Raw genomic sequence first — 12,693 nt, 5'->3', positions numbered from 1 at the left:
CGGCTGCATTTTATGACTATATATTAAATGTTTTATTTTTTCAAATAACTTTTCCAAATGGTCTCAGTTTCCCATCCAAGGGAAATCAAGCATATGCCTAAAGATCTACTGTTCAGTAAGTTGCAGCTAATGCAAAACCCCAAATAAACAAAAAAAGAAACAAAAATAAAACCCTTCTTTCAAAAACAATCCTGTGCAGAATACCAGTGTGCCCCAAATCTACATACCTGACCTTTCGTTATATCTGTTCTTGGTTGAATATGCCTTCAGCTTTTAATTGGAACCTTTTTCATAATTGTTGCCATTTAACACATTTAGTCTGTCAAATCATAGGATGTCTTTATGGCCATATAATAAACCCTAGAGAACAACTTCTCCGACTGTAGCCATCTGCAATGATCACAAGAGTAGCTTACAAAATACTGACAGTCTTTATGGTAATAGGATACATATGGCAGCCCACAATTATGTGTAGCTGCATTCAATTAGTGTTGTACAATTACACAGTTTTATTGCTTAGTTAAAACAGTGAAAGCACTACATACTGGGTAATTTGCACTAATCCCTGTCCCTTTAATAGCCCCTCAGTGTTTAAAATGTGGGGGAACATCTATAGTACTTAAAGGACCAGGGATGAACATTAAATCATACCTCATGTTGTGAATACTCCTTGACTGACAATTAATGTACTCCCACTTCACGTGTGGGTCACATTTTATAGAGGCTTTAAAATACAGTTATGGCAAAAGGTTCTTAGACCACAGCTGCACTAGCTGGACCAGCCTGTCCAAGCCTGTGCTTACAGCCTGCTCATGCCCTTTATGAAAGATGGTCAGAATAAGGAGGAACGCCAAGTAACAAGTCAATCCAGAGAGCAGTCTAAGCCAAGGATTTGGCATTTTCAATGTGAACTTGTTAGAAGCCTTTCTGATTTCTAACTTTTAATTAAAAATTTAGTTCAAAGTGAATTTATGGCTGCCATTTGGAATAATACTTTCTGGAGATGGTTTTGTGAGGATGTGTGTGTGTGCTCACGTATGTGTGCGCACGTGCAGGCTTTAAATGGATGTATTTAGCAATCTGTGATTTTTTAACAAAGGTTTAATTACATTTTCAAATGGCCTCAGTCATGCCCCTGTGTAACTGGCTCAGTAAGAGATAAGGGTGCACGTAGCTCAGGCTGCAGCAGGTGCTAATGAAGAGCACCCGTTGTGAGAGGGCTTCTTAAACCACTGAGGGAAGGGCTCTCCCACTGGAGAAGAAACACTGAAGTATATTCTTCTCCATCCTCCTCCCAAAGTGTTGACAGAGAGAAAAACAGAGTGACCTTGTTTCCTGCCCTGCCTGACAGTGAGTTAAACAGAATTCCAAACTAGAGGACTGGACATTTATTCACCTGCAAAAACTTTTTTTTGCAGCATTTCAAATGTACTTGTGTCTAGATATGGTTTCAATTACATGGAATTGGCCTTTGTCTTTAAGCTCTTATTTTCTCTCCTAACCATCCCTTGAACCTCTTTATGTTGACAAAAATCCTACTATGTGGTTTTTAAAGCAAAAAAAAGCGAGGCGGGGCACTGTGCAAGTGATTAAAAGACCATTGTACGGGGAATAAAAAGAACATCACAATTACGGTTCTATGTATTTCAATGTTTTTCATTTTTGTAGACCTATTATTACTTTTAATAATACTTTTGTATTAGTACTCATTTTCTTTATTTTAAGGAAGATTTTTAGTGATTTTTTCTTAGTTATTGAAACTTTGAACTATATTGTTCATTCATATTAAATATAATTGGTCTATGGCTATATGTTAGATGGAATTTCTATTAAAATGTAGGTGTTCGAAAAGAAAACTTTTCCTACATGTAGGAGAATTACAAGGTCATATTTAGAACTAAAATGGGACTTATGACTGAATCCACCAACATCTGCTTTTGTCAAACTTTTGAGTACAGTTAGGTGATGTAGATACTGTGTTTAAGAAAAAAGCTACAAAATTCCTGCAGCAAGGGGGTTGAATAAATTACAATCTGCATCACCTCACAAAGCACACAGAATGAATGTTTGGACCTAGCAGAACATCAAAGCAGGAGATTATTTTGCATTTTAGAAAGGTTATTGTTAACAAAATGGAATTAAGGAAGTAAACAATTCTGCTCTGCCTCGGAAATCAACTAGACCATCTACTAGATGTTTCCAACTCAGATTTCTTTTCATGAAAAACATTTGCTTGTCATTTGGATGACCAGAATGGCTGACATGGTAAGACCACAACTTAGGGTTTTCTTTTGCCTAAGAACAGTTAGGCTGGGGCCGATGTTGTGTTTTGCAGCTGTGATGCCTCAAAGTTTTTAACTTAACTCTAAGTGACCAAGGCTGGACAGCTGCTTCATTAAGTAAGGAAGAAAATGTCCATCCCAGATGACAGCTGGGCAAAGCCACATCTGTGAGGGACATATGGCTGTTTTTGCCCTAACAACCCAATCACAGGTGACCTCACAAATCTTCGGATACCTGCCAGAGGGCAGCCCAAACTTGATCCTGATCAACAGCTCCTGGGAATAAGACTCCATGCTATGAGTGTGGAGAAAATGTAAAAGAATATTTTCTGCTCAGAAAAGATGCAGTCTCTCAGATAGGTGGGTCTGACTGCCTGCTTCTGCCAAAACTGTTGGATCCAAGTGATCATTGCTGATATTGCAGCTTAGCTGGCCAAACATCTGCACTTTATGTTGCAGTGAAATGCAAAGTTAATCTACTTTTTCCAAAGGAAGGCAGACGTGGCATGTGAACAGTAGCGGTGCCCCTGATGTGTGGAGATGTGCCTTGCCGTGCAGAAGATTCAAACTACTGCAGCAAGTAACAGATGATCACAGAGTGAGAACAGGAGAATATGCAAGCCTCGGCTTGCTGGATCAAGTATTTTGATGTACATGGAAAACTTGGCTGCTTCCTTGAGGCATTTCCTGAATATTGCCCTTGCTGGAATTACTAGCCTTTTACTGTGGTTTTCTTAATCTTATTCATTCCAACAGAGCGGACTCAATCAGGATTCTGAACGCCCTTTCATCTTTTCTTTGAAATAAAATAAGTTATTTGGGATACTTTTTAGAGCAGCTCCATTTGTTTTGATCGTGGCTGGAATTAAAGGAGTATAAATACTTGCCTGCAGTCACATGCATCCTTTTCTTGATTTGTTGGGTGAAGGAGAGAAGATTTTTACCACCTTAATAAGGGAAACCTGGACAGGATGCTGACTCTGCACCTGATAAATCTTTCCAAATTGCCACAGGTGAAATGAAATGTTAATATCTCTTTCAATTATTAATTTAAGAAATGTAAATAGATCATGTTGAAAATACGAGGCACTGAAAATAAAGTATTTTACTATAAGTATAGTTTTTTTGTATTTAGTTACTAAAGAATTGCATTTTTAAAGTTTCTTTCTTTTTTTTTTTTTTCAGACAGATTTTTGCTCTTGTTGCCCAGGCTGGAGTGCAATGTCTTGATCTCAGCTCACTGCAACCTCCACCTCCCGGGGTTCAAGTGATTCTCTTGCCTCAGCCTCCCGAGTAGCTGAGATTACAGGTGCCCGCCACCATGCCCAGCTAATTTTTGTATTTTTAGTAGAGACAAGGTTTCACCATGTTGGCCAGGCTGGTCTTGAACCCCTGACCTCAGGTGATCCACCTGCCTTGGCCTCCCAAAGTGCTGGGATTACAGGCATGAGCCACAGCTCCCGGCAAGTTTTCTTAATATATTGAAACAAAGAGATTATTTTCATAAATCAGAGACACTGCACCAGGGACTTTCTATACTTCATTTTATTATGCAAATCAGTTTTAATTATAGACAATATCAAAAAAAGATAACCAAAAGGATGGAGAAAACCTGTAATCCTACCACCAAGAGACAGATACATCAGCACTGTGTTCTTTCAGACTTTTTCTTTTTTTCTTGTATGTACTTTTTTTTCTTTAATGGACATTTTATAAAAACCAATCTGAAAACTGCTCTGCTCATTTCCCAAACATCATTCAATAACTATAAACCCATATCGCCATTTTAAGGTCACATAACCTCTCGTTGTATGAATGTACTATAATTTATTTAATCAATTTCCATTTGCTAGGTGTTCACCATGATTCCAGTTTTGCAGTAATCTAAAGGAAGTAAGCTATTTTGTATGTATATCTATTCTTGCATAATTGCCTAATTTATGTTTTACCTTCTATACATTAAATTTAAACACAGTGTTCCTCATTTCTTCAAGAAAGGGCTTTTGAGCTCTTGGTTTTCAGACAACTGTGCTTTTTACCTTTGTTTTAGGTGTATGAGCACCAAGATGGCAGCAAATCACTGAAGCTGGGTGACTTTGGACTGGCCACCATTGTAGACGGCCCCCTGTACACAGTCTGTGGCACCCCAACATACGTAGCTCCAGAAATCATTGCGGAGACTGGGTAAATGCTTCTCTTATGTTTAGGTGCTATGCTTGCAAAAGAACTAGCCAGCTTTGAGAATAGGAAAAATAGTACTGCTGTGCCCCATCCAGACATAATTAGCTATCAGGTTTCTTTCACTCTTTTTAAAATTTTATTTTATTCTTTAACATTTACAGTGGGAGCCATTTTCTCTGTTTTCCCAATCTGTTTTGTCAATTACTGCAATCTTAAGGCTTCCATTTGGTCTTTGTTAAAGGTAGAACAGAAGTTATTAACCCCAGAGTAAAAAATGTTCAGACTAACAGAAACACACAGCGATGGTAATTAACTCTCATTTGGAGATAAAAGAAACAGACACTGCTGTGTGCGGTGATTACAGTCTCCTGCGGTTATTTCTCTCTGCTGCCCTTATCCTCCAGTCCAGGTCCCATTTGGGACCTCTTGGGGATCCATTGATTTTCCGTGGAGTACAAACACCCTTAGGCATCAGGGACCATTGGGAATTTCCTGGTTTCTGTGTGCAGAATCAGATGAATGTGGGGAGAAGGGCAGGGTAGCCTCTTCCTTACTAAGGCCCCACAATATGCCAGGCCTGAAACTCCTTTACTTCTTACTCTTCCAGTCAATGGTTCGATTCCCATTTTGCACTTCAATAAATTGAAACTCTAATGGGTTAGATACCTTGCAAGCTCATGATTAGTTTTAGTGGCTGAGTCAGGGTTTGAACTCAGGTCAGCCTGAGTCAAAGACTCCTTTGGTAAGAAGCCCTATTTCTTTCCAAGGGCCATAGACAGGCTCTGAGGTGCCATCCTTAAGCAGAAGGAATAGGGGGGTGGGGCACTGAGGGGAGGCAGCCCTACTTTTTCTTCTCATTAGCAGTTTCAATCCACAGCTGGGAATCTAGGTGGCACTCTCCCCTGTGACCAGTTGGAGATAGTTTTTCGAGGTTTTGTTTTGTTTTGTTTTTTGCTTGTACCATAGACCACAAGGGCAGAAAAACCAAACAGATGAGAAGGGAATCCCAATAGGGAAATTCCTGAGGTGAGATGTGAGGGAATGAGGACTTTGCTACTTGGCACATTTGAATGAGGTGGGAGCCCACATCCATAGCCTTGTCTGACCTCCCTCAGGTGGGGCTGCCTGGGGCACAGCCACACTTTCTACTGGGACATGCTCTGCTTGCTGCTGGGAGGAAGTGGTGGGTCTTGAAGACCATATTGGGGACCAGCTCTGACACTAACTGTGTGATCTTAAGCAAAATTACTCACCCGTCTGAACCTGTTTTCTCTTCTGTACAATAAGCAATACTTGTCTTGTCCAGCCTGCAGAGTTGCTAGGAAAACAAAGCACGATCATGTATGTCAGTGCTCTATAAATTGGAAAATGTTCTAGAAATAATTATTATTCCTAAAGTGAGGGAGTTTATCTCAAGGGTCCATCGTTATCTCAGAATTGTTATTACTATAATAAACCTTTTTGCTGAAACCCTTCATTTACTGATATTTACAAAAAGTCCAGCAATGCATTCCTTTGATTTTTATTCCTGCACCTTGGTCTTTTTTTTAATTATTATTTTTTAAACTTTTTCTTTGAACTCTTGTTTAGGTGGTGGGTTTTAGTTTAGTGTTTGTTGTTGGGATTGTTATTTTGTTTGGTTTTATTTTTGGCTTGGAGGAGGAAAGTCATCGATTTTACCAAGCTGCATAATTTGTCCGAGCCTGACTCTCCTAACTCTAACATCCCTTATTTTTCCAGATACGGCCTCAAGGTGGACATCTGGGCAGCAGGTGTAATCACTTATATCCTGCTGTGTGGTTTCCCTCCGTTCCGTGGGTATGGGCAACAATCTTTTATTCAGCTCCGACAAAGCATTTCTCTACTCTCCGAGTGATCCATTAGCCCTTCTTGCGCAAAGGAGCCTGCGGCAGGAAAAGAACACAAGAACTTTACTTGCAATCCCTGTTATTTTTTCCCTGTTATGTCATGCATGTTAATTTATATGCCTTCCATATTTCTTCCCCATATCATTAAAAACTCATTCTTTCTTTTTTTTTTCTTTTTGGTTTTGAGACAGAGTCTCCCTTTTGCTCAGTCTGGAGTGCAGTGGCACAGTCTCAGCTCACTGCAACCTCTGTCTCCCAAGTTCAAGCAGTTCTCCTGCCTCAGCTTCTTGAATAGCCGGGATCACAGGCATGCGCCGCCACACCAGTTACTTTTTGTATTTTTAGTAGAGATGGGGTTTCACCATGTTGGCCAGGCTGGTATTGAACTCCTGATTTCAAGTGATTCACCTGCCTCAGCCTCCCGAAATGCTGGGAATACAGGTGTGAGCCGCCGCACCCGGCCCAAAAACTCTTTCTTAATTTACCAAAACAGTTCCACATTGACATTTTTCAATCGGTTAAAAATACACATTTTTACACATTTATGGGGGGAAAGGAAGGGCTCCAGTGCCTAAGACTGAAAAGATGTACACTGAGTTGATATCTTAGTGCTGTTTTTCCTTGTTGTCGTTCACCTAAACAGAAGTGGTGATGACCAGGAGGTGCTTTTTGATCAGATTTTGATGGGGCAGGTGGACTTTCCTTCTCCATACTGGGATAATGTTTCCGATTCTGCAAAGGTAGGTGTCCAGTGCCTTCCTCTTCCCTATATTCTATGTGTCTTAACGGAATTATTTATTCCAAATCATTGTGTGCAAAGAAACTAATGACATCATAAGTATGATTTCTATACACATTTTAGTTGTAATTGCTAGGTTTTCCAAGATTTCACAGTCATCAAGTCATCTGTTCCCAGACATCCCAACAAGTACTTATCAAGCGTCTCCATCTGCTGCCTTCGTCTCTCTCAGGTGCCATTCCAGTGACATTGCTGTAGCCTCTTGCTGTGCCCCACCCTTGCCAGGCTTGAGCCCAGCTCAGATTTCTATATGGCCTGTGGTTTCACTTCTCTCAGCTCTTGACTTAATGACTTAATTTCTCAGTGAAGCCTTCCCAGACCATCCTGGTTCCAATTGCATCTCTTAAACCTTACCTGGCATGCTGTATCCTACTTGTCTGTTTTATTTTTCTCCAGAACACTTACACCTGTGTGTCCATCTGGTGTGCCATCTAACTACCTATCTCTTTGCCCAAAAAAAGATAGATATAAATAGGTAGGCATGTCTTCTTTGTATAATTAATTTCCAGACTCTCTCCACTAGAATGCAAATTCTGCGAAGGCAGGGATTTTTATCTATTTTGTCCATTGCTGTACCATCACTGCCTAAAGTATGACCAGTATACTGGTGCTCAATATATATTGAATAAATGAACAAGTATATGAATGAATCCATCAATTAATCAGAGGGAAGAAAACTGAACCTCAACGTAGGTTGAAATCGTCAAGAAAGACTTCATGGGGAAGCTATGATTTAAGTTGAACCTTGAATAATAGCCAGGATTTAGAGGCAGAGGGGGAGAAAAACACAAGATTCATGGTTTTTATCCCATGAAACTAAAAGGTCAGTCCTTAACATGGATGAAGGTGATGGTTGCGCAACAATGTGAATGTACTGAATGTCAGTGAACTGTGTGCTTGAAAATGGTTGAAGTGGTAAATTTTATGTATATTTTACCACATTAAAAAATATTTATAATAAATCAACTTCTAAGAAGCCTATAAAAATCTTACATTGAGATGTTTGTAGACCTTGAGGAGAAAAAGGAAAACCTTTTCATTGCTCTTTTTAAAATTTATATTATGTCTCCAAGTGCTGACTTAAATGTTTGAAAATTTGAGAAAAATGTTCTCAATAATTATCTTGAGAAGTAATTATCTTTTGATTGCTTAATGTTTATGCCTTTGCTTTTGCCATGTCCTGAATGTGAGTTCCCTTTAAAAGCCAACCCCTCAGACGTGACCACTTTGTGTGGAAAATGATGCATATTGAGTGCAAGTCTCCCATTTTCTTCAACTGTCCAGGAACCTGCCAGAAAGGGAATGTCAGAGAAAGGCGCAGGCTAAAGGAGATGGGACGATACAGCTGCAGGGCTGGGGGCTGTTCAGGAACCTGTCCAGTTCCCCATGCCATCACTGCATGATCTGAGGGCTCACAGTTACTGACAAATAGGACCATCTCCTACACCTCCATAGCACCTGCAAAGGGCATCACACACAGCAGATACTTTCACAAGTTCTGATCCAAGTTAGAAAGTGAATGAAGAAGGCTGAGTGAACTCTCTCCCTCAATGAAATTAAATCACCCCCTTCCCAAGTGGTACTATAAAGCCTGTGTATGTAAGGAACTGGATAATGCATATGTAACCATTTTGTGACATGGGAACTTCTAATCCAAAGTGGACAATTGTATAGCATACTCATCGTTAAGACCCAGGTAGAGCATTCCTGGTCCGAGTCCATTTGAGCTCATGAGGAAGTTCCATTAATTTCAGGATGATGAAATTGTTTACCTCTTAATAGTTCTATTTTTCTTTGTATCGATTTGTCTGGAAATTTTTGAAGCAATTGTAACGTATTTCTTTAGAATTCTTTAGCTACTAAAGGATCAATTCTATCTTGCTACCTAGCTGTTGACAATTCTATGCCTTTCCTCATACCTTTCTTTCAAACCTAAGTATGCTGTCTTGAAATTAGGGGGAAATTTTCATTTTTCCTTTCAGCTGCTAAAGTGAAATTTTAAGTAAAGTGTTTTTTTAAATGTGACTTCTATATTAAACTAATTAATAAATCTGTCTTTAACATGCAAAATGCTAGACAAAGAAAGGAATATTAATTCCTTAACTTGTATAATTTCTTTTCTATTGCAAACATTTTTATGAAAATGATTCCGATATTAATTTAATTTTTATTCAACCACAAGCTATGTATTTGCAATTCCAAGTGCTTACCATTTTTAACTTTTGAAGGTGATAAATAGCCACAGGTAAGTGGAGTTGATGTATTTAAGATTTAAAGCTTTTACAAATGCTTTTCGAAACTAAAAGAGAACTCGCATTTGCACACATCCAGCTTTTCACCTTAAATTCAGATAAATGGACTCTAATGTTCCCCTTCACAGGAGCTCATTACCATGATGCTGTTGGTCGACGTAGATCAGCGATTTTCTGCTGTTCAAGTCCTTGAGCATCCCTGGGTTAACGTAAGTGACTTGCACCATTTCCTATGTTCTCTCCTAACATTCCTTTTAAAAATCAGTTGCAGATTTTCTAATGTTATTGCCTCCTTTTGAAAGTGTTGTGGGCCAGGCGCAGTGTCTCACACCTGTAATCTCAGCCCTTTGAGAGGCTGAGGTGGGTGGATTGCCTGAGCTCGGGAGTTCGAGGACAGCCTGGGCAACATGGCGAAACCCCATCTCTACCAAAAAGTACAAAAAATTAGCTGGGCGTGGTGGCACAAGCCTGTGGTCCCAGCTACTCAGGAGGCTGAGGTGGGAGGATTGCTTGACCCTGGGAACCAGCGGTGGTAGTAAGCCAAGATCGTGCCACTGCACTCCAACCTGAATGACAGAGTGAGACACCATCTGAAAAAAAAAGAAAAAAGTGTTGTGTTCCATTTTGTTCCTCCCCCTCATATGTGCCAGGACAGTTACAGGATCTTATACTTGTTCCACGAGGGCATCTGATGTATCCATTACATTTTATTCTGATGAGACTGCCTTCTAACTGGTGAGGTGCCAGTGGTCGCAATCTTCTACCCCACAACCTGCTTTCTGCGGTCCAGATTAGAGCTAAATAATCATCAAGAAGGCATAACAGACTTTCTGAGTCTGTCCTGCTTTTAGCATGATTCCTACCAAAAGTGCAAGTGACCTGAGGGTTTCTGCATACACCTTTGGGCTACTCCATTGCAGCACTTCTCAAACTTGAATGTGCTCACCAATCACCTGGAGAGCCTATTAAAATGCAGATTCGAACACGTAGATTGGAGGCTCTGCATTTCTAAAATCTCCCCGATGCTGCCTCTGTGGCTGTTCTTTGAGTACACGGGTCTAATGATATTTCATTAACTATGAAGGAATTCTCCAGAGCAGAGTCATTATTTTTTAATTCTGTATTTCTCTACAACCGATGGGTAAAATTTGTTTTGATTAATAATACTCGTAGTTGGCTGGGTGCAGTGGCTCACGCCTGTAATCCCAGCACTTTGGGAGGCTGAGGCGGGCAGATCGCTTGAAGCCAGGAGTTTGAGACCAGCCTGGTCAACATGGTGAAACCCCGTCTCTACTAAAAATACAAAAATTAACTGGGTGTGGTGGTGCGCACCTGTAATCCCAGCTACTCAGGAGGCTAAGGCACGAGAATAACTTGAACCCAGCAGGCGGAGGCTGCAGTGAGCTGAGACTGTGCCACTATACTCCAATCTGGACAAAAAAGTGAGACTCCATCTCAAAAAATAATAATAATAGGCTGGGCACAGTGACTCATGCCTGTAATCCCAGTACTTTGGCAGCCCAAGGTGGGCAGGTCACTTGAGGTTAGGAGTTTGAGACCAGCCTGGCCAACATGGCTAAACCCCGTCTCTATTAAAAACAAAAAAAATTAGCTAGGCATGGTGGTATGCACCTGTAATCCCAGCTACTCTGGAGGCTGAGGCAGTAGAATCGCTTGAACCTGGGAGGTGGAGGCTGCAATGAGCAGAGATTGCACCACTGCACTCCAGCCTGGGGGACAGAGCAAGACTCTGTCTCAAATAATAATAATAATAATAATAATGCTCATAGTTAATACGGATAGAATGCTTAACTTCTAGAGTCTGCCAGAAGTATTTTAAGCATCTTATATACCTTAACTGTGTTGTGTTCGTACTTACTGTGTTCTTCCCAACAACACTGTAACTTTGTAATCTAGTTTCTATGGTAATCCCCACTGCCAGATAGGGAAGCTCCAACACTAAGTCTAATGGTTCCTACTGCCAGAATAGAAGACAGATATAGGCTTGAATATATATATAGACATGGTCGTAGAGGTGGACAATCATAGAATTGTCAGCTCATTGATATAAATTTTACCAGCCTCCCTACTGCACTGAATCATCTGGCTGTACACTGAAGGCCACAAAATGTTCCATTTCTCTAAATTGTCACCTTGGTGAGTAGTCAAGTGATTTGTTTGTTTTGTTTTCCAAAACAACAAAAGCTTGAGGTCAAGGCATGATTGAAAGCACAGTCAATGTGTCCGGTGACTACATATGGGGGGACAAGAACTTGGGATCTCATTCATGTTGTGCCACTAGATGGCCATAGGTCTAGATTCCAGCATTCTACATGTCTGAATGTGATTCTTCACGTTCCGCTGGGAGGTTATATACAAATAACAGGAGAATAGACATGAAAATGAGCATGTAGAGCTCTACACTGAGGTTTATTTTAAGGCTTCTTATATAGCAGAGTTTTCTAACTGGTGTACAGACATGCAAAAATAGTAATCCCCACGGCCCTAGGGACAGGGGGCTGTACAGCCAGTATCCAGGAGTGGTCACTTCCAGCCTCAACAACATCTGCATTCACCCCAGGGTGCTAAGCAAAAGTTATCCTTTTCTGTGAAGCTGAAAAGATTAGGAAGCATCTTACTTGAGCCTCATAACAAGCCTACGAGATAAGCAGGATGGGGATTATTGGACCCATTTTACAGACGAGGAGACTAAGGCTATGCAGGGTGATTTTCTCAAAGTAGCCAAGCTTGCAGTTGAGCCAGAATTTGCAGCCAGATATCCTCACTTTCAGCCCAGGTGTTTTAAAGTCCCATGCACCACATTACATCTACCCCACCCTTTGTTACACATGAAAACACGGTAATGTTGTAAACAGGTAGGTACAATATGGACATTGTCATCACTGTAATGATTGCTAATACAAGTCAGCAACCTTTCCAAACTCACTTACCCAGATCATGGTACCTTTTTCTTAGCTGTGCAGGGAGGAAGAGGCACAAGCCAGCTGCAGGCTCTCTGGGTGGCAGTGGTTGGTTCTGACTGATCCACGTGTTAATGCTATATGGCAAAATGCTCTGATTCCTAGTGCCAAAGGTTCAATTCAGCGTATATACCTGAACACACTCATCCATTTGTGCTACTTTTTTTAAATGATGCTTAAAGAGCCCATCCTTTGCAAGTCATCCTTGTTGTTACTTAGGCATTTTATCTTTGCTCAAATTGTTGAAGAATGGTGGCTTGTTTCATGGTTTTTGTATTTGTGTCTAATGCACGTTTTAACGTGATAGACGTAATGCATTGTGTAGCTAGT

At 40.5% G+C, this 12,693-nt stretch overlaps 1 protein-coding gene across 2 annotated transcripts in view; it reads left to right on the top strand.

The window, feature by feature from the left end:
• The window catches only part of DCLK1 (doublecortin like kinase 1), a 357,223-nt gene that overhangs the window by 313,169 nt on the left and 31,361 nt on the right, over positions 1 to 12,693 (top strand). For both annotated transcript variants that reach the window (XM_024230846.3, XM_009248563.4), the window contains 4 exons: positions 4,333 to 4,466; positions 6,204 to 6,281; positions 6,975 to 7,071; positions 9,511 to 9,591. In XM_024230846.3, coding sequence (XP_024086614.2) covers positions 4,333 to 4,466; positions 6,204 to 6,281; positions 6,975 to 7,071; positions 9,511 to 9,591 — 390 coding nt within the window. The remainder of the gene's footprint in view (positions 1 to 4,332; positions 4,467 to 6,203; positions 6,282 to 6,974; positions 7,072 to 9,510; positions 9,592 to 12,693) is intronic.

This window comes from Pongo abelii, chromosome 14, assembly GCF_028885655.2.
Source record: "Pongo abelii isolate AG06213 chromosome 14, NHGRI_mPonAbe1-v2.0_pri, whole genome shotgun sequence".
Classification (NCBI taxonomy): Eukaryota; Metazoa; Chordata; class Mammalia; order Primates; family Hominidae; genus Pongo; species Pongo abelii.
Note: the sequence above shows the minus strand (reverse complement) of the source record. Positions and strands in the feature narration are given on the sequence as shown.